General features: G+C 40.7%; 1 protein-coding gene across 4 annotated transcripts in view; it reads left to right on the forward strand.

The window, feature by feature from the left end:
- LOC311073380 (IQ motif and SEC7 domain-containing protein 1-like) overlaps positions 1-21997 on the forward strand; it is a 69556-nt gene that overhangs the window by 36092 nt on the left and 11467 nt on the right. For 2 of the 4 annotated variants that reach the window (XM_084099102.1, XM_084099101.1), the window contains exons 2-12: positions 2569-2848; positions 3055-4223; positions 10213-10374; positions 10524-10646; positions 10849-11015; positions 15081-15220; positions 15424-15453; positions 15782-15907; positions 17207-17306; positions 17693-17854; positions 18462-18641. In XM_084099102.1, the coding sequence (XP_083955228.1) occupies positions 2569-2848; positions 3055-4223; positions 10213-10374; positions 10524-10646; positions 10849-11015; positions 15081-15220; positions 15424-15453; positions 15782-15907; positions 17207-17306; positions 17693-17854; positions 18462-18641 (2639 nt within the window). Of the gene's footprint in view, positions 1-447; positions 762-2568; positions 2849-3054; positions 4224-10212; positions 10375-10523; positions 10647-10848; positions 11016-15080; positions 15221-15423; positions 15454-15781; positions 15908-17206; positions 17307-17692; positions 17855-18461; positions 18642-21997 lie in introns of those variants that run through there. The other 2 variants (XM_084099100.1, XM_084099103.1) reach the window with 2 other exon arrangements.

A 21997-nucleotide genomic window follows, 5' to 3' on the forward strand; every position in this document is an offset into this window, starting at 1 on the left:
TACATCATACTTAGGAATAAACAATCCTGCACCGCACTTGTATTGACATGGGTTGTATGAGGTATTGAAAGGTGGAGTCTGATAGCCAGCATTGATATTTCAACACCACCACTACTTACTAACGCTATTCTTAGGCTACCAGTATGTTTATGGAAGCCATTTATTTAGCTTGGTACCATTCTGTTAAACTGATCAACAAAATATTAAACTGAAGATGTGTAAAAGGCTTGTAATCAAAGATGATTGTAACTTAAAGCTAAGGAAGTCTGAAGGCTATATTTAAGGATGAAGTACCACTAGTGTGTCTTTTGATTAGCTAGAACAGCCTAATGTCAGTACTTCACAATAGCTGTGCATACAGTCCACTGTATTCCACTTGATTGCATAAAAAGGTGTGCTTGGTTTACATTAGGTCCGCCTCTGCTGTCTGTTTACTGTTGTTTGCTCAGAGCTGCATGTGACTGCAGGCATGACGGCACTGCAGACCTGAAGGAGGAAGCTGTTGAAGGAAGTTTATTTCTACATGATTTGAACAATCGATTTTCATGCAAGCGAGTTTGTAGCTCTACCGTCAAGCCTGATGTGCTGGTTTGTAAATGATTGGTTTCATCTGAGCAGACTTTGGCTATGTTCGGGAAACTGAGCTGACCTTTGAACTTGCGGCTCATAATGGCAGATAAGCAGAAGAAACTGGACTTCTTTGGCAGGAGATCTTTCTTTGGACGACATTCACATCGAAAAACTGCAGAGAGTAAGAGTTAGTGAGTAATGTTCATGTAAATATGGAAGATCTAAAATCATGTTATATACTGTAGGACACATGGCTGACTTGCAGTGTAAACGGGTCTGCTGTTACTTGTGCTGGATAGATGTGCAGAGCATCAGAAAACTGGATCACTTCAATAGATTTAATAGAATTTGAACGAATCCGTTCTGGTTAGGCCTCTAAACAAAATGTAATTTTACCATAAATGTTTGTTTCAGTTGTTCTCTGGGATACTTTAAGAAGGATTGAAGGATATTAGAAGGATGTTTTAATTGATCCATTTATATATTCTTACTTTTCCCCCTCAGTTGTTGGATATTGATGTGAACTTATTATACATTTCCACCAAAAAACTACTTGTACCTGTGCAAACTCGTCAACACAATGCTAAGTTGTTGCTAGGTTCCCTTTTGGTGGCTAGAGCATTCTGGGAGGTTATTAAGTAGTTGCTTACTGGATCAAATGCATATAGACCCAAGCTAGACTATCGCTCTGATATTTTGGTTTGTCCATTACTCAACTGAAGCCCATTGTTTTGTCTGATTGCTTTGAAAGGGAACACAGCTCTCCTTCACAAGCTGCATGATTTGTGTTGTCCTCCAGGCCTCTGGGACAAACAGTGCAGGACCAAGTGTGAGCAATAATAATATTGATGCATTCCTTATGTGCTGTTCAAACGTTAACAGAGCGGAAATCAAGACTTATTATTAATAAGTAATCAGCAATAATCTCACAAGTGTTGAATGCAAACCATCAGAAACTGATCAGTGAGGCATTAAACAGCATGATTTCTCTAACTACCTTTTAATTTTGATGGAATAGTTGCATGGTGCCACCGATTGATCTGACAGGTGTGACATCACTGAAGCTGATCTTGCTTTACACTACGCTGCGTTTACATTGTTAACGCTAGACGGATGTTTCTGGTTTAAACCAAAACAGGTTTAGTGTGAATGGCCTCGGGGAAAGGTTCAGCATGAAAATGCAGTCACAGAAGTTAAGTATATTTAGTATATTTTTATATCTCAGCTGGTACTTGGAATGAGACACTTGGTTTAACTTGAAGATCTTGGGTACGAGTGCATGTTTAGAGAGCACAGAGCAGTGTTTGCCAACCCTGTTCCTGCAGCCACACCAACAGCACACATTTAGGATATCTCCCTTATTTGACCCATCAGTTTCAGGTCTTGAAGTCTATTCTAATGAGCTGATGAGTTCAGTCAGGTGAGAGTTTGAAGATGTGTGCAGTTGGTGTGCCTCTAGGAACAGGTTTGGGAAGCACTGACATGGAGATCTGCGAATGACTGTACACTTGGATGGATTCGTCAACATTAGAAAGGGTTGGAAAGAAGGGTACACATTATTTTGATTGTCCACTTTAGACATTCTTCTAACTTTAAGTAGCTTTGCAACTACATGTCAACTAGCTCTCATTAGAGTATTAGTAGACTGTTAGGTTAGGGGTAGCTCTTAGGGTTGGGGTTAGAATAAGTACTTGCATAGTCAGTAGAATGTTTGCTGGAGCATCAAAATAAAGAGTTAGCAGATATTAAGCAGACAGTCTACTAATACTCTAATGACTGTTATTGACATGTAGTTGCAAAGTTAGTAGAATGTCAAAAGTGGTCTTTCGTAAATAAAGTGTTACCAGAGAAAAATGTTTTTTGCATAAATAAGCACATGCTCTGAAGCCAGCAGAAAGTTTGCAAACATGAGAACCTTGCAAACCTTGTTAGTAATTGAAACCCATTGTACCATTGTGTCACTGTGTATTACATGTCTTGTTTTCCTGTCTTGTCTAGTGTGGAGGGGAATATTCAAAACAGTGAGCCTGGCCCTTCCTTGGACTCCAGCGTAGGATATGGCCGTGGCCCTGTCCCGCACAGCTCTTCCTTGAGTCCTGAGCAGTCCGAGGGCTCAGTGTCCAGCCACAGCGTCCAGCCGGGCCCACAGCGCCCTCAGCGACCCAAACTACAACACTCTCAGTCCATCCTCCGCAAGCAGGCCGAGGAGGAGGCCATCAAACGCTCACGCTCCCTCTCTGAAAGCTATGAGCTCTCCACAGACCTGCAGGACAAGAAGGTACAGTGTCATGGCTAATTAGGACTGGACCAGATATACTGCATTTTGTAGTTTCCGCAGTCATGAGTATCACTAATGTTGTGTTTCGAACTGGCTTCATCTTGTTTAACTCTAAACACTATTGTTTATGTGTGTTGTACACCCTAATTAACCCTAATCGCTTTGTTGTGATACCATCTAAAAGGTATATTTCCTGGTTTTCCCAGGTGGAAATGCTTGAGCGGAAATACGGGGGCCGTTTCATAACCTGCCATGCTGCACGCACCATCCAGACAGCTTTCCGCCGACACCAAATGAACAAGAACTTTGAACGCCTCCGGAGTTGTATGTCGGAGAACCGCATGTCCCGCAGGATTCTTTTGTCCAACATGAGGATGCAGTTTTCCTTTGAAGGAGCCGAGAAAGTCCACGGCTCTGTTTTTGAGGGGAAGCAAATGTCTCTCCTGGAGGAGACCAGCCAAGCAGGAGCCATGGCACAAGCCGGAGAGATGGTTCCTGTTATCCTGGAGGCCCCAGAACCTCAAAACGATTTAACAGACACAATCACAGAGCTAGAGGACACTTTCTCAAGGCAAGTAAAGTCGTTGGCAGAGTCAATTGACGATGCACTGAACTGCCGTAGTCTATGCAAAGAGGAGGTCCAGCCTGAACAAGCAATTGGTCTGCGCCAGGAAGATGAGCTCCCTCAGCCTGATGAGCAGCACAAGCTGGATGAGATCTGTGACGTGACACTCTTCATCGATGAAGAGGAGCTCTCTCCACTGGTCCAGCCTCCCTGCTCCGCTGATCAGCCCTCCAGCACCCAGTCTGAGCAGTCCGGCGGCTCCTCGCAGGAGTACTGGTCCATGGGGGCCAAGGAGGACAAGGAGGACAGGGACACTAGCTACAGGAGCCCTCCGTCCCTCGAGTGCCAGGGGCCGCAGCTCTGTATGGACTTACCCCTGTTGACCATTGAGCCTCCCAGTGACAGCTCAGCAGACACAAGCCATGGCTTGGGCCAGCCACAAAATAACCACGAACGAACCGTAGCAGGACCACAGGCCAGTCCAGAAAACATCTCACATGGACTACCTCCCAGAGTTCCCTTGCTTTCTCAAGACGAAGAGCCCCTTAGACACCGGCGGGTGGAGAGCCACCTTCCCACCAACGGCAACCGGCAGAGCAAGACAGAATCAGACTTTTCAGATGGAGACAACGACAGTCTCAACAGCAATTCAAATTCCATTGACACAATAAACTCAGAATCCTCATCTCGAGATAGTCTCAGCAAGCAGACCTACCACAAAGACACTCGCAACAGCTGGGACTCTCCGGCGTTCAGCAGCGACCTCATGCGGAAGAGACAATACCGCATCGGCCTCAACCTCTTCAATAAGTATGTATTTCAATGACATAATATTTACACAAAATACACATTTCATCACCAGAAGAACTGGGTATGAAGGGAACCTCTGGTTTGAGGTGCATATTATTTCTGTGTGAATGGGCTGAGTTCTGTCATTGTAATAATAATAATATATATATTAATATATAATTGCAACAGAAGCAAACTCAACTGATTTTGTATCCTCAATATGTCCTGAGTAAGGAAAAAAAAGCCCCGAAGAATCCCATTAGGGGAAAGATTAGAAAAAGACCCAAATATAAACTATTCATACATTGAAACATATCATTCATTCATTCATTCTTTTTCTTACGTGAAAAGAGTAAAAAAAATTAACCTTTAGGTATCACCATTAAAATTACTGAGTTGATTACTTACATCAAGACAAACAAAAAATGTATTACAAGTTATTTTTAAATTGTTTGTTAACATGGACAAACGGTGATAATCTAATTATGTAAATTTGCATAAATATCACAACAGATCTAAACATTGGGTATAGCCAGGTGAAAATGTCTTGTTGAATCTTGTTGATAAATAACAGTAAATACTTGATGTTTAGGTCTGAATGGAACAGGCTACCCATAAGCATTAATACCTAGAGGCAGGAAGAAGTACTTTAGAAACCAGCCTTTATTAATTTTTAAGAGACTGGGTTTGGGGCTGAGTCTGTGGGACTGTTTCTGGGGGACGAGTCTGAGGGAAGAACAGGAGACAATGGTAAGGAGAATGCAGAAGACAAAAGGTAAGTAAAATAAAAAGTGAATCCCCAGAAACAGTCCCACAGACCCAGCCCCAAACCCCATCTCTGCAATAATAATAATTAATAAAGGCTGGTTTCTAAAGTACTTCTTCCTGCCTCTATGTATTAATGTTCATGGGTAGCCTAAATGGGTTCCATTCAGACCTTAAAGGGACACTAGGTAACTTTTTAACCTTAACTGAACAGCTTCGGAGTCAGTGGAATGGTTATATTACTCATTTCGGGTTGAATGGTGGTGGTTTCGCACCCCCCTGGTGCCCGAGAGCGGAAAAAACTCACTTGCAACTTTGGGACGCGGGTCGGTGTCAGGAAGTATCGCGTGATATCAGGTCTCGCGATGTAACGAATTGCTTGACGGCACTGCACACGTACACGCCCCTATTCAAACACCGGCGGGCTAGCTATAAGCAAAGGGCAACGATAGATTGAGTTATGGCTGAGGCTGAGCCTGTAAAAAAGAAGCAGAAAGCTAGGAAATCTTTGTCGGAGGACCAACGAAAGAGGAAACGGGAGACTGACCGAGCAAGAAGTCAGACTCGAGTAAATATATCGGACCGGCTTTTTCAGAATGGTGAGAACTGAGAGAAACAGAAGCCTGCAAAACGGATGCTGATCCTGCTGTTGCACTTGTAAGTTAAGTATCTTTGGAATAAACTGTGTTTAATATTTAAATTTCAAGTAATTGCGACCTCAGGATGTTTGCTATTGTCTGTAAAGGTTTTTATTATGATCGCTGTCTGTTAGGGGCTTACTAGTAACATTACGCTAGATACTATAACTTTGATGTTAGGCATTGTCATTAGCAAACACGTTTGATTTCTGTAGTTGTGTGGCTGTTCCTCTGTCGGTTTTATTTGTGTAACTTACACTTTTATTTTATGTCACTAAGTCAACGCGTCTGATAGTAGGCAATATCAGACGCGCAAAATGTTGCACATATCATGATCGAGCTAGAAAAAACGTTCTGATGTTTTCTTAGACAAGCAAAGGTAAACCATCATTCTACCAGATGAACTTATAGACCTTGATAATATAACTTTAGACAAATATTAGCCTCCGATATATATATTTTTTTTATGCTCATGCCCATTCTCCCAAAAACAAACAAACAAACAAACACGAAAGCAGTAGTTCGCCTTGTTCATATCGTTCGTTCCCGGTAAAAATACTAATATGCATGACAACACAATAAATAAAAAAATCGCCATCAGTTGGAAAGAAAGTATTGCTTTACTTGCCTCGGTAGACATAACTGGTTTTGAAATAGCCGGTTCCTCTGCTCAGCTGGGTTGACAGCTGATCAGCTGGGTTGCTCGTGGCAAGGGGGGAGGGACAACAGTTCGTTTTTACGACAGAGTGTTTGAAAGCATTATACTACCAGACACTAGGGGGAGCTCGTAGAGAAAAAACACTCAGACTTGCATAATGCCCCTTTAACATCAAGTATTTTACTGTTATATGTCAAGATTCAACAAGACATGTTCACCTGGCTATACCCAATGTTTAGACCTGTTGTGGTATTTATGCAAATGAGCACATACGTAATTAGATCATGCACCGTTTGTCCATGTTAACAAACAATTTAAAAAAACTTGTAATACATTTTTTTTTGTCTTGATGTAAGTAATCAACACAGTAATTTTCATGGTGATATCTAAAGGTTAACATTTTTACCCTATCCAAAAGAATGAATAGGCTATATTTGGGTCTTTTTCGAAACTTCCCCCTAATGGGATTCTTCGGGGCTTTTTTTTTTCCTTACTCAGGACATATTGAGGATACAAAATCAGTTGAGTTTGCTTCTGGTGCAATTTGTTCTACCTTTTTTCATAAAATGACTGGACTATTACACGACAACGGCGTTTTGGTGGGAGAACGCAAACTTTGAAATTGAATTCAAAGTGCAAGTTTTTGAATGAATTTTGAAAACGATACCATTAGCATCTCTGTGTAAACATCAAAAACGCAAATCTGTGAAAACAATGATGGCACACATGCGTATTACGTGTTTAATCTATAGGCATGTGCGTATGAATGCGTATGTCTCTACAAAGTGACATTGCCAATTACTTGTCTGGCATGCATAATACAGTGTTTTTAGTCGTTTTCGCGGATCCGTGTGAATGGGAAATATTGTCATAACGTTGACATCTGTACAGAGGAAAAAACATGGGAAAATACATTCAGCTTTGGGCTCAAGGGAGTATTCCAGAAAACAGGTTATGTCACATACGCGGGTATGGGTAAATAAGTGAATATCCTGAAAGTTACCTTCATTTTTGGAACCGAAAGCTGAGGTTATGTAAGTAAACATAGCAACTTATTCTCTTAGTTTACTTCAGAGGTGTTCAGCGCATGCGTGCCCTATTGATGAGGCAAGACAGATTGTGCACAATATTATGTGTATTTTATTCTTATCTCACACATCGTGGATCTGCCTTCACACATTTGTTTTTTTTGCAACAGGATGTTTTCTATGCTATAATGCAGGGTTTTTCAATCTTTTAGATGCCAAAGACCCTCAAGTATGATCCTCCTTGTGTGAGGGAACCCCATCCTAACATTTAAAAGGCGTAAAAGACCCAATTTACACTTTTATGTCTAAAATATTATTTGGAAATATTTTTGTTTCTATCAAATGACATTATTATGTTTCTTTTTCTACTCGTTATAGTACTGTACTGCTAGATGTATTATTTATTATTTATTTACTATTGTAATCTATTTTTTATTTATTTTTTATTTAAGAAGTTCCCTCAGCCCGCTGTGGGTCCCCGGACCTCAGTTTGAAAACCCCTGCTATGATGTATTTCTATAATAAAAATACATATGTGATAAATCTTACCTTTCAAGCAATGTGGAAACAAAATGACTTAACATAAATAATAATCTTTGCAAGCGCAATGTATGAACATGCACGAGTCAAAGATGAATCCAAATACTATTTATTAAACAAGGAGAATACGCAGACAACATGTAACTGTTCTCACAAAAGAACAACAACTTTTTTTTCTGGTTCTCAGGAGGATATTATTCTGCTTCTTTCACACAAAGAGCTATTCTATCTCTTTTAGCTCTTCTATACCTCTTTTAGTTCTTCTATATCTCTTTCTGCTCTTCTATTTCTCTTTTAGCTCTTCTATTTCTCTTTTAGCTCTTCTAGCTCTTCTATTTCTCTTTTAGCTCTTCTATACCTCTTAGCTCTTCTATATCTCTTTTAGTTCTTCTATATCTCTTTTAGCTCTTCTATTTCTCTTTTAGCTCTTCTATACCTCTTTTAGCTCTTCTATACCTCTTTTAGTTCTTATATACCTCTTTTAGCTCTTCTATATCTCTTTTAGCTCTTCTATACCTCTTTTAGCTCTTCTATTTCTCTTTTAGCTCTTCTATATCTCTTTTAGCTCTTCTATACCTCTTTTAGCTCTTCTATTTCTCTTTTAGCTCTTCTATATCTCTTTTATATCTCTTTTAGCTCTTCTGTATCTCTTTTATATCTCTTTTAGCTCTTCTATACCTCTTTTAGCTCTTCTATATCTCTTTTTTGCTCTTCTATATCTCTTTTAGCTCTTCTATACCTCTTTTAGCTCTTCTATATCTCTTTTTTGCTCTTCTATATCTCTTTTAGCTCTTCTATATCTCTTTTAGCTCTTCTATTTCTCTTTTAGCTCTTCTATATCTCTTAGCTCTTCTATATCTCGTTTAGCTCTTCTATTTCTCTTTTAGCTCTTCTATATCTCGTTTAGCTCTTCTATACCTCTTTTAGATCTTCTATTTCTCTTTTAGCTCTTCTATATCTCTTTTAGCTCTTCTATATCTCTTTTAGCTCTTCAATTTCTCTTTTAGCTCTTCTATACCTCTTTTAGCTCTTCTATACCTCTTTTAGCTCTTCTATATCTCTTTTAGCTCTTCTATACCTCTTTTAGCTCTTCTATACCTCTTTTAGCTCCTCTATTTCTCTTTTAGCTCTTCTATATCTCGTTTAGCTCTTCTATACCTCTTTTAGCTCTTCTATATCTCTTTTAGCTCTTCTATTTATCTTTTAGCTCTTCTATACCTCTTTTAGCTGTTCTATATCTCTTTTAGCTGTTCTATATCTCTTTTAGCTGTTCTATATCTCTTTTAGCTCTTCTATACCTCTTTTAGCTGTTCTATATCTCTTTTAGCTCTTCTATACCTCTTTTAGCCCTTCTATACCTCTTTTAGCTCTTCTATATCTCTTTTAGCTCTTCTATACCTCTTTTAGCTCTTCTATACCTCTTTTAGCTCCTCTATATCTCTTTTAGCTCTTCTACATCTTTTAGCTCTTCTATACCTCTTTTAGTTCTTCTATACCTCATTTAGCTCTTCTATGTCTCTTTTAGCTCTTCTATATCTCTTTTAGCTCTTCTATACCTCTTTTAGCTCTTCTATATCTCTTTTAGCTCTTCTATATCTCTTTTAGCTCTTCTATTTCTCTTTTAGCTCTTCTATACCTCTTTTAGCTCTTCTATACCTCTTTTAGCTCTTCTATATCTCTTTTAGCTCTTCTATACCTCTTTTAGCTCTTCTATACCTCTTTTAGCTCCTCTATTTCTCTTTTAGCTCTTCTATATCTCGTTTAGCTCTTCTATACCTCTTTTAGCTCTTCTATATCTCTTTTAGCTCTTCTATTTATCTTTTAGCTCTTCTATACCTCTTTTAGCTGTTCTATATCTCTTTTAGCTGTTCTATATCTCTTTTAGCTGTTCTATATCTCTTTTAGCTCTTCTATACCTCTTTTAGCTGTTCTATATCTCTTTTAGCTGTTCTATATCTCTTTTAGCTCTTCTATACCTCTTTTAGCCCTTCTATACCTCTTTTAGCTCTTCTATATCTCTTTTAGCTCTTCTATACCTCTTTTAGCTCTTCTATACCTCTTTTAGCTCCTCTATATCTCTTTTAGCTCTTCTACATCTTTTAGCTCTTCTATACCTCTTTTAGCTCTTCTATACCTCATTTAGCTCTTCTATGTCTCTTTTAGCTCTTCTATATCTCTTTTAGCTCTTCTATACCTCTTTTAGCTCTTCTATATCTCTTTTAGCTCTTCTATACCTCTTTTAGCTCTTCTATATCTTTTAGCTCTTCTATTTTTCTTTTAACTGCATTTCTGTTTCCTTCTGCATGTCAGGTCTCGGCGATGATGCAGTGCGAGTGTCCAGAAGGACACGACGTTAACTTGAGCTGCTCCTCTGCTTTCAGAAAGCCAGAGAAGGGAGTGCAGTACCTGACGGAGAGGGGCTTTATCCCAGACACTCCCGTGGGAGTCGCACACTTTTTCCTGCAGAGGAAAGGCTTGAGTCGACAGATGATCGGGGAGTTCCTGGGGAACCGGCAGAAACAGTTCAACAGGGATGTTTTAGAGTAAGTATTTGCAGTGTTTTCACACTACACACCCATTGTGTTATTAGATGAATGCAGTTTTTCATTTTATACTGTGTTGAGAAATGCCACTGGCTGTAAGCCTCAGGTTTGTGTAGACGTGGCATGTGAACAGTGTGTGTCTGTGTCAGCTGTGTGGTGGATGAGCTGGATTTCTCAGGGATGGAGCTGGATGAAGCGTTGAGGAAATTCCAGGCTCAGATCCGTGTTCAGGGAGAGGCACAGAAGGTGGAGCGCCTGATTGAGGCTTACAGGTGCTGTCGCATCACCAAACACACATCTACTACACTCATCCATGCCGTTTTTAGCTCTGACATAATTCTGAAGTACATTAGAAACAACAAATAAACAAGGTGAAGAAGATAATCAAGCAGCCAAAGATGACACTAACTGTAGTAAGATGATTGTATTCAGAGATGGAATGATGTGTGTGTGTGTGTGTGTGTGTGTGTTTAGCCAGCGCTACTGCATCTGTAACCCTGATGTGGTCCGTCAGTTCAGAAACCCTGACACCATCTTCATCCTGGCATTCGCCATCATCCTCCTCAACACAGACATGTACAGCCCCAACGTCAAGCTGGAGCGCAAGATGAAGCTCGAGGACTTCGTCAAGAACCTGCGAGGTTTGGATGGAAACTCACTGTTGCTTTCACTCTATTCAATTCGGTAACACTTTACTACAAGGTTCATTAGTTAATGTATTAACTTACATGAACTAACAATGAGCAATACATTTGTTACAGTATTAGTTAATCTTTGTTAATGTTAATAAAAATACAGCTATTCATTGTTCATGTTAGTTCACAGTGCATTAACTCATGTTAACAAATACAACCTTTGATTTTACAGTTTTTGCCTGTTGCTTGAACACATTTTGCAAAACTTCGCTCATTGTGCCAAAACTCTACACACAAGTAAACATGACACAACACTGGGAAATTTACCATTCACATCTGTGTCAAACTGAAACTCTACTATCAAAACCTAAACTCTGCTATCAAAACCTAACATTCCTTTGTCAAAATGTAACTCTGATGACAAAATGACACATACTTGCATCATATGCATACACTTTCAGATCAGGGGGAACACACTAGTCTACTTTATATAAAACACTGCAGTCTTTGATTTTCACTGTTTATTCAGAAGGCATATTTTCAGGAGGCACATTTTCAAACAACCAAAAAAGCAAATAGGCCTACTCAATATTGTACATTGCAGCACTGTACATTGCAGTAACATGAATTCAGAAAAAGCAAAAAAATAAATAATAATAATAGAAAAAACACTATACTGTAAACACAGAAAATCATGCCGATTGTGCATACGTGGGCTCATGGATCCCACCGTCTGTTGGGGTCTGGCCACAGGACCTCATCGACATCGCAAGCAATGTCTTCTCCCACTATAGGCACCGGGGAAAATATCCCTTTGCATGTCGAAACCATCCATGGATTGCTGTCACCTGAATGTCGCCGCAGGCCTGTTCCATTGCCTGCAGAAGAGGCATGCGGGCATGTGGTTGGCGGTCATATACACGCCATCTCCAAGCCGAAAATAATTCTTCTACAGGGTTTAAAAATGGTGAGTAAGGGGGCAAGTATACCACTTCAAATTGATTGTGGTTGGTGAACCAGGCCTGGACCAGAGCAGCCCGATGGAAACTGACATTATCCCATACCACCACAAACCTGGGCTGATCTGGGGTCTCATTTATAAAACTGTGCGTAGGATCCTTACTAAAAGTGTACATGCGCCCGAAAGCCAAAAATGGCGTACGCAAAAAAATATTCAGATTTATAAAACTGTTCGTACGCCAGAACCTGCGCAGAATTCACTTTATAAATCCCAGTCAGCGGAAGATTGTGCGCACATGCGTCTCCTCCCCGAAATAACCATATATGGAGCTTACAACGCCCAGTTTTACTATGCAGATCCTCATCTGCATATCATTTGCATATGATTATTCATCCACGTGATGACGTTTAACGGTACGAGACACATTACATTAATAAAAATCAAGTAGTTGCCTATCCTTGCCTTGTTTTAGAATACATAAATCAAATAGTGTAAAATACATTTCAGAGAAAGTTTTTTCTCAATCGTTTCCACTGGCCGAATTGTATTTTTAATTGATTTATATTTTTAATGGAAACAGATAGACCTTGGGCATTATTTACACGAAACTATTTTCTCAGACAATCTGGTATTATCATGATAAGCAATTATCTCTGTGATTAAAACATTAAAACACAGCACGCCACAGGAAAAGTGTTCAAAAGCATCGCATCCACAACAAATATTTATATTGATTGAATATAAAAATGTTGTAACTTCCCAGTAATGATTTCATGTTTAAGTGTTTAACTCCATAATTTGAATGGCATATTTAATCTAAATGTTTATATCAGAAGCAAAACATAGTTTAAATCATTATTTTATTTATTTAAACTGTTATTTGCGTCAGTTTCACTAAACGGCTCAGCGCGCTCGCTGGCGCGGACATTTAAGAAGGGATGGATATTTGCTTCAAGTGACAGGCTTGGTGAGTGAAATTATATTTGTATTATCTTTCTGTATATGTTTAATTTTCTTTAGATTTTCTGTCTAAAAGTGACCAAAAAGACACTAATCTCCAGCTCACCATCGGTGTCGCCAAACTGCTCCATCTCCAAAACGTTCGTACGCATGGGTCAGAGTTTGCGTGCAGGTGCGCAAATTTTCCCGTCAAGTTTGTTTTTATAAATCACAACTTATGCGTGTGCAGTGGCGTACGCCTCTTTCAGGGCCTGTTTTGTGCGTACGCAACGGTTATAAATGAGGCCCCTGGTCTGTTCTGTACAACTATATTATGGAGAGCATCTAGAAATGTGAGTATATGTTGGCTATTGTATGGACCTAGTTTTGCATGATGATGCAGAAGCCCTCGAAGGCTTATGGCGGCACACAATGTGATATTTCCCCCACGCTGCCCCGGGACGTGCACAATTGCCCTTTGGCCAATTACATTACGACCCTGAGGCTGTGCAGCTCCATGGCCAAGATTCTCTGTAACAAAAAAAACAAACATATTACTGTACTACAGTGCTACACATACAGAACCCTCACCCCATCACACAGGTACCTGTGTAGCTCTCCCAATGGATCCATGTGGTACTGATATGGTACATATTCAGCTGCTACTGGATTTCACCAATACTGTATTGTAAATGTAAAGGACAGTTACACTTACCCGTACATATTCAGCTCGAAGTCCTTTGACCCTGACACTGTTCCTCTCAATGGGACCCTGTAGAGCTGCTTCATGGTGATGTTGTGTTTTCCCAAGATGCGTCTGATGGTGGTGATGCTCACATGGTTTATGTTGTTGAACACTTGCCTGTCTGCAAGTATTTTCTGTCATAGCTGGTGGAGACGGATGGCATTGTCTGCCCTCACTAGGTCCACAACGGCAAGTTCCTGCTGTTGTGTGAACAGGCGTTGGCGTCCACCCCCAGAAGGTCTTCTAGTCATTCTAGAGAAATACAACCACAAATTGTCATCGGTTTGCTTCTTTTTCTTACAGTACTTTACTGTATATACTGTATCATCCACTGTACTGAAACATCTCAATATACTGTAAGTAATCATGGTATGTTTCACAAAAACTACCACTTTGGCTGCAAAAGGAGCATTAACACCCTGCAATACCCTGTACACGTGATGTGGTAATGTGATATACTGTAGTACAGTGCTGTAAATACCATCTGAGTAGAGTAGAAGGTAGAGAGGTGAAGACATACCTGTTTTCTAGTCGGAATGTTCTTATTACAGATGCCACTGTGAAGCGGCTTAGATATGGGTGGACTCTCTGCCCAGCTTCCCTCATAGTCAGGCCATGGTTGATGACATGGTCCATCAAAGTTGCTCTTATATCATCAGAAATAGGGGTCCATGCATGGCCTCTTCGACATTGATCTTGTCCTCCTCCTCTTCCTCCTCCTCCTCCTTGCTCTCCCTCCATCCTCCTCCTCCTCCTCCTCCTCCTCCTTGCTCTCCCTCCATCCATGCTTGCAAAGTTCTTGAAATGGCTAAACTGAGGGCTTTTTGTTGCTGGCTGATTGGTGTTCAGTTTTGCAAGTAAGTGTCTTCAGGTGTGTATTTGAGTGGTTGCAATTACCCGATGTGTTTTGTATTTTGGATACATGTGTTTTCCAAATGGCACCCTGAGATTTCATTTTTGAACGAAGTGTCTTATGTATGAAATAGAGTGTAGTATGCAGGACCAAGTGTGTTGCATAAAGGAGTAAGTGTGTTGCAGAACTGCAACTAGAGTGCAAAGCAGCGCTTTTGTTTAAGGTATGGGTACATGTGTTTGAGGTATGGTAACAAAAGCTTCAAGTTGTGTTACTTTAGTCTAAGCATGGGTCTATAGTGTTCAAGCAATGGGCAAAAACTGTAATAATGTTTTAGTAAATGTTGAAATTAATATCAACTAAGATTAATATGCTGTAGAAGTATTGTTCATTCTTAGTTCATGTTAACTGAAGTAGTTAACTAATGAACCTTATTGTAGAGTGTTAGTGTTAAATGAGCTGACGTTCACAGGCGTCGAGGATGAGTCCATGGCTTCAGCTCAGCTGGACTTGATACATGGTCACAGAAGAGTCTGAAGTGTGTGTTATAGCCTTGCATGTGTGTGTTGAAAGGGGTTGATGATGGAGAGGACATCCCTCGGGAGATGCTGGTTGGGATTTACGAGCGGATCCAGAAGAAGGAGCTGAAAACTAACGATGACCATGTGTCTCAGGTGCAGAAGGTGGAGAAGCTCATCGTGGGCAAGAAGCAAGTAAGCTCGAGCCGGTCCATGAAACTCTACTAAACGCTGATACTGAGACTTCCCCAGATACTGCCCGTGTAATTAATGAAGATAATGAGAGTCTGTCAGGCGTAGTTTAAGAGCTCTTATCATTTCTCAACAATTCTGATACAACAATTTTGAATCATCAACAGTGGATTGCATGATTCACCCATATATCCTGTGCATTACAGATCGGATCGCATCACCATGGCCTCGGATGTGTGAGTATACTTCACTTCACACAGTGTGTGTTAGAGAGAGAGAGAGAGAGTGTGTTTGTGTGTGTGTGTGTGTGTGTGTGTGTGTGTGTGTGTGTGTGTGTGTCTGTGCGTGAAATTAGCTACATTGTGGTGAGTAGCCAACAGTCCTCATGAAAAGAATGGCTTAATAAACATACTTAATGTCTGTCTAAAAATGCAAAAACACAGTTTGTCTATGGGTTGCATTTACAGTAAGAGCATAGAAAATACCATAGTTGAGTATAAAAACACTCAGCCGTGAGTGTAACGTTCCCAGCATGACGTGTGTGTGTGTGTGTGTGTGTGTCAGGTGCTGTCTCAGGCTCACCGCAGGCTCGTGTGCTACTGCAGACTGTTCGAGGTCCCGGATCCAAACCGACTGCAGAAACTCGGGCAGCATCAGCGGGAGATCTTCCTGTTCAATGACCTGCTGGTGGTGAGAGCGCGCAAACACACGTCAAGTCAAGTCAGTCACCTTCATTCATATAGCGCTTTTAACAATACGGCTTTACAGTGATAATAGGAAATTACAGTAACAGAAATTGTTTTGGCTTTACAGCAGCTCTAGAATAAAGTTATTGTCCAGCTAAAGTTAGTTTGATTGATTCACTTCCGTCGCAACAATCATTAGTTATTAACTTAGGGGCCGCTAACACGACACCGTTCTAACAGTAAACTCTTAAGTTCTCTCTGCGCAAACTTCAAAAACGCGAACCCGTGAGAACGCCGATGGCTTGCACATGCGTATTACGAGTTCAGTCTATAGGTATGCACGTTTGAATATATGTGCGCAGGCGTGTAGTCCTTCCCTACAAATCAACCCTCAACATACTACTTGTCTGGCCTTAAAATTTATAATACAGAATTTTTATCGCTTCTGCATAGTCACGCGAACCGGAATTATCCCGACAACGCTTTAACTATACAGAGGTAAAGGGAGGGAAGGAGGCCTTCACAGGGGAGAGACTAGTTGACACTTCAGGACTGCGCTGTCGTCGCGTCCAGGCGCAGGTCCTTCATCAGATCTGGAAACGGCCTGGATCCGGCGGACTGCGGTAAACCTCGGGATAAACAGAGAGACTAATATTAGCGTAGATGCCATTCTTCTTATGATGTAATGAGTACATCAGGATTTATGGGAAGTGTTCCCGGTTCCAGCTGACCTGATCTATGCAGCCTAACATTGAATTATAGAAGTCTATAATGTATTATGTGAATGCTAGGTCAAAGAGATGTGTTTTTAGTCTAGCTTTGAACTGACAGAGTGTGTCTGCTTCCCGGACAATGTTAGGAAGACTGTTCCAGAGTTTTGGTGCTAAATAGGAAAAGGATCTCCCGCCAGCAGTCGATTTTGATATTCTAGGTATTATTAACTGGCCGGAATTTTGAGATCGCAATAGACATGAAGGACTATAATGCGTTAAGAGCTCGCTCAAGTACTGCGGAGCTAAACCATTTAGTGCTTTGTAAGTAATCAGCAATATTTTAAAATGTTTACAATGTTTAATAGGGAGCCAATGCAGTGTTGACAGAACTGGGCTAATATGGTCATACTTCCTGGTTCTAGTAAGAACTCGAGCTGCTGCGTTTCGGTCCAGCTGTAGTTTGTTTATTAAGCGTGCAGGGCAACCACCCAGTAGAGCATTACACACAACACAAGACATCACATCATACTTTCTCTAATATACAGATATCAGCAGATGTGCTGACTATGAGTGTTGCTTTTCTGTGACAGGTTACCAAGATCTTCCAAAAGAAGAAAAATTCAGTGACATATAGTTTCAGGCAATCTTTCTCTTTGTACGGGATGCAAGTGATGCTCTTTGAAAACCAGTGTAAGAAATATGTACACAATCAGAAATTAATATGAAACAAAAACTTGTCTTTCTTTAGTGTCATTTAAAAATGAAGGAATCAGGAATTCACCAGCAATAATCATGTAAATATACAAATAAATCACAGATAGATAAACTCTATTTAAAGTCGCAGCATGGACACATATATGTGATGTGATGCATTTATGTAGCTTAATTCAGTGATTTATTGACATTTTTGTTTTTGTCTTAATAAAAAATAATTATATTTGATTCCTTCATTTCATGGCACTCTCAGTCCTGCATAATGCTGCATGCGTGTACTATAAGAATCCATATAAATATAGGATTTAATTACTTAATATGAATTTTTCTGAAGTAAAATGACGTTTTCTTCTTCTTCTCAGTCTATCCGAATGGTATCCGGCTGACTTCAGCCATTCCAGGTGCGGACTTCAAAGTCCTGATCAATTTCAATGCTCCCAACCCTCAGGACCGCAAGAAATTCCTCAGCGACCTGCGAGAATCCATCGCTGAAGTCCAGGAAATGGAAAAGTACCGGATAGAGTGTAAACAGACCTTTATTCTTCCCGATCCTCATCTTTTCCAGACCAGGTTTTGTGAGCGGCCCGTGTGGATTCAGACATCACTGAGCATCATGCAGAGAGTGGGAACCGATGCAGAATTAGAGTTGTTAGGATTAAAGAGAGCAGAAACTGCAAAAATAACTCGTTCAGAAATCCTCATAGTTCACATAAGCCTGTCCACAGTATAAAATAAATCTGTTTTTGCAGGAATGCTGTAAAGTATTTTTTAAAGTATCATATTAAATGTCATTTGCATGTTTAATTGTAAGGGTCAGAGGCTTCGTTCCACTGCGTTCCAGTCTGGGTCACTTTCACATGTGAATATCAGTCAGATCACAATTCATGATATTTTTACATTCATCCTAATTTCTCGCTTGGCTTCGGTTCAAACGTTTGATTGCATATTAACTTCGCTGTTGTCGCCTTCATTTCTGATGGACATGCCAGGGTCATTTAGATTTTTATGCTTTATTATGTAATGGAAGAGTAGTATGAGGTATGACTGTCCGCTAAAGCAAACGCTCTAGTTTGTTGTCCGAGTGGAAGTGTGTGCTATATGAATGAAATGTGTGTGTTTGGATGTTTGCAGCGGAGCTGGAGAAGCAGAAAGGGGTGGTCCGGCCCAGCATGTCTCAGAGCATGTCTGGCCTGAAGAAAGAGACGGGGAACGGCAGCATGGGCCGCACTAGCCTGGACGACTCGTACGCCATGGGCGAGGGACTGAAGAGGAGTGCGCTCAGCAGCTCCTTACGGGATCTGTCTGAAGCAGGTGAGCTCCCTCTAGCTGACGGACCCTGAGGACACCGGACAGTGGGATCCGCAGATAGGAACCCTTGAAAATATGAGCAAAACTGACTATGAAAATTTGTTTTTGAAAATTTTAAAGTCTTTCATTCAGAATATTCACAAAAAAATCTTTGAATTAAAGTGAAATAGTTGAAAGAAACAAATTAAACATTAAGGGCCCTATTTTAACGATCTAAGCGCATGGTCTAAAGCGCACGGCGCAAGTCTGAATCCACTTTTGCTAGTTTAATAACGGGAAAAATGGTTGACGCTCCCGGCGCATGGTCTAAAAGGGTTGTCCCTATTCTCTTAATAAGTAATGGTTGTGTTTTGTCTCTATTCTCTTAATAAGTAATGGTTGTGTTTTGTCTCTATTCTCCTAATGAGTAATGGGTGTGTTTTGGGCGTAACGTGCAATAAACCAATCAGAGTCTCATCTCACATTCCCTTTAAATACTAGTTGCACTCGCGCCATGGCGGATTCGCTATTTACATGAGGGAATTTGCAAGCAGAAAAACTGAACGCTTCTCTAGAGAGGAAACGGATCTGTTTGTGCATGAGGTTAACGCTGTGTGTGTGTGTGTTTGAACACAGGGTTAAAGCCTCAGACCATCTACGGAACAAGCCGGATTCCACCATATCTTTATGTACACATCTGGCATGTTTGTGTGCTGCTGCGTGTAATAAGCAGAGTGTGTGTAATAAGCTGAGTGTGTGTAATAAGCAGAGTGTGTGTGCGTTGTGGACCCGCCTATAGGCTCATATTACTAACACGCTCTTTAAATAACAAAAAAAATACTGTGCCATTTAGAGCAGGTTTCAGTTGGTCAATGCTCAGTCTATTTCTGTTCCTCAGAATAGCAACGCGCCAACAATGCGCCTGAACACACACCTCGTTCTCAGACCAGCAGCCCATGGGCCACAGATGGGCGCAAATGCATTTGGTTTTTAAACAGCGTGGCGCAGGACGTGAAAATGAAAACTGCGTCAGGCTGAAATTAGCAATTGTGTTTTTTTATGTGCTCTGAAAAAAGAGGAGGAAGTGAAAGAGTAGAATATGGCCATGGCTAGAGAACAGGGGCCAACATGGCATGCCAATCTTGCAATCTGATCTTGAGGTAATGGTTTTCAGTTTTAGTTAAGTTAATGTCGCATTGATCAATACGGCATTTCATGTTGCATTTTAATTGGCTAGTCAGTAGACGTAGGTCGTAGCACAAACACACTGAGATGATCATGCTAAATTTCTGCATGAAATTCCCAAGACTGCAACCACAGCCGTCTTTGAACCTCTCTAACTGTACGACGGAGGGCCAGCGTTTAGGAGCCATGACCACAGAAACTGCCAAGATTGGTCATCTTTCATCTGGGACAGCCAGACGAAAGACAGTGTGTATCGGGCATAAGAGCAGAAATTGCAAACACAACATTTTACCAAGGGTGCCAATATTTGTGGAGCCCATTTTATGTTTTTGTTTGTTTGTTTGATTCCCTGTGCAGAATGATATTCTTGATGTTTAAGAGGTTAATACGATGTCCGAGAGAGCTCAACACGCTGCAACTGAAGAAAACACATGCAAATTGAAAAACACTCGCAAACTAAGAAAACATCTTCATCAGTTTCACAACACATGTGTGCTCTAAATACTCACAACACAACCAAATACAGAAATGCGCTGCAAATAGTACAGAACACAACGGAAATGTTTCCAGGGGACCCAAATAAGTGACGAACCCGGCTGGGACGTGGTTATTGCTTGTGAGTCAAGCCAAGTCACCTTCATTTATATAGCGCTTTTAACAATATAGATTGTTTCAAAGCAGCTTTACAGTGATAATAGGAAATTTAAGTAACAGAGATTGTTTAGGCTTTACAGCAGCTCTAGAATAAAGTTATTGTCCAGCTAAAGTTAGTTTGATTGATTCACTTGCATCGCAACGATCATTAGTTATTAACTTAGGGGCCGCTAACACGACACCGTTCTAACAGAAAACCCTTAATGTGGGTTAAATTCTTCTTATGATGTAACGAGTACATCAGGATTTATGGGAAGTGTTCCCGGTTCCGGCTGACCTAATCTATGCAGCCTAACATTGAATTATAGAAGTCTATAATGTGTTATGTGTATTCTAGGTCAAAGAGATGTGTTTTTAGTCTAGCTTTGAACTGACAGAGTGTGTCTGCTTCCCGGACAATGTTAGGAAGACTGTTCCAGAGTTTTGGTGCTAAATAGGAAAAGGATCTCCCGCCAGCAGTCGATTTTGATATTCTAGGTATTATCAACTGGCCGGAATTTTGAGATCGCAATAGACGTGAAGGACTATAATGCGTTAAGAGCTCGCTCAAGTACTGCAGAGCTAAACCATTTAGTGCTTTGTAAGTAATCAGCAATATTTTAAAATGTATGCGATGTTTAATAGGGAGCCAATGCAGTGTTGACAGAACTGGGCTAATATGGTCATACTTCCTGGTTCTGGTAAGAACTCGAGCTGCTGCGTTTCGGACCAGCTGTAGTTTGTTTATTAAGCGTGCAGGGCAACCACCCAGTAGAGCATTACTATAATCTAGCCTTGAGGTCATGAGCACCCTATGCCCTATTCCCTTCAAAGGGCAGATGGCAGAGCCCTTGAAGGGGGGACTTTGGAGGGAGCAGGGCACTAGTGTGCCATTATGTAGCCGTTTGGAATGCACTTGATGAAGGGAGCAACGAAAGACAATGTAATTTCCTCATTATTTTCACCTGGGATGTTCCCATGACAACGCAGCATAGTGTCCATCAGCTGAATAGCTGTTCTTATCAGAAATATCTTATTATTGCTGTTAACAGAACTGTTGCAAATAAATATACATTTTATACCGTTTTAGTAAAAGTGGCCCCGGTCACATCGAACATTTTGGTTCCCCTTAGCGACCGTGAATTGAAATTGCATTTTTTTTTTTTTTTTTATGATTATTGATAGTCACTATAGAATGGCCCATAGAATATTTCTGCATTGGTTTGGTTCTGATCAGGCCAAAAACCTAGGAGTAGTTCGCAAAAGTAGATTTCCAGCGATATAAGACACTTGAGCCTACGCCTAACAGTTGAGGAGTTATGGAAGCCATTTCGTACTTTTGACCGCTGTAGCGCCCCCGTCAGGCCGATCGGGGCGGGCCTTGGTGAGGTTGTAGGCGGTGTGAGTACTACCAGCCCCCAAAGTTTCAAGTCTCTACGACTTACGGTTCGGTCTGCCCGATCAGTTTTACATGGAGAATGCTGCATCATGGGAAATTTAACAATTACAATACACTGTTAGACCTTACCGGTTTTTTTTACAGTAAAATACTGGCAACACTG

The sequence above is a fragment of the Abramis brama genome (assembly GCF_963993115.1).
Source record: "Abramis brama genome assembly, chromosome: 22".
Classification (NCBI taxonomy): Eukaryota; Metazoa; Chordata; class Actinopteri; order Cypriniformes; family Leuciscidae; genus Abramis; species Abramis brama.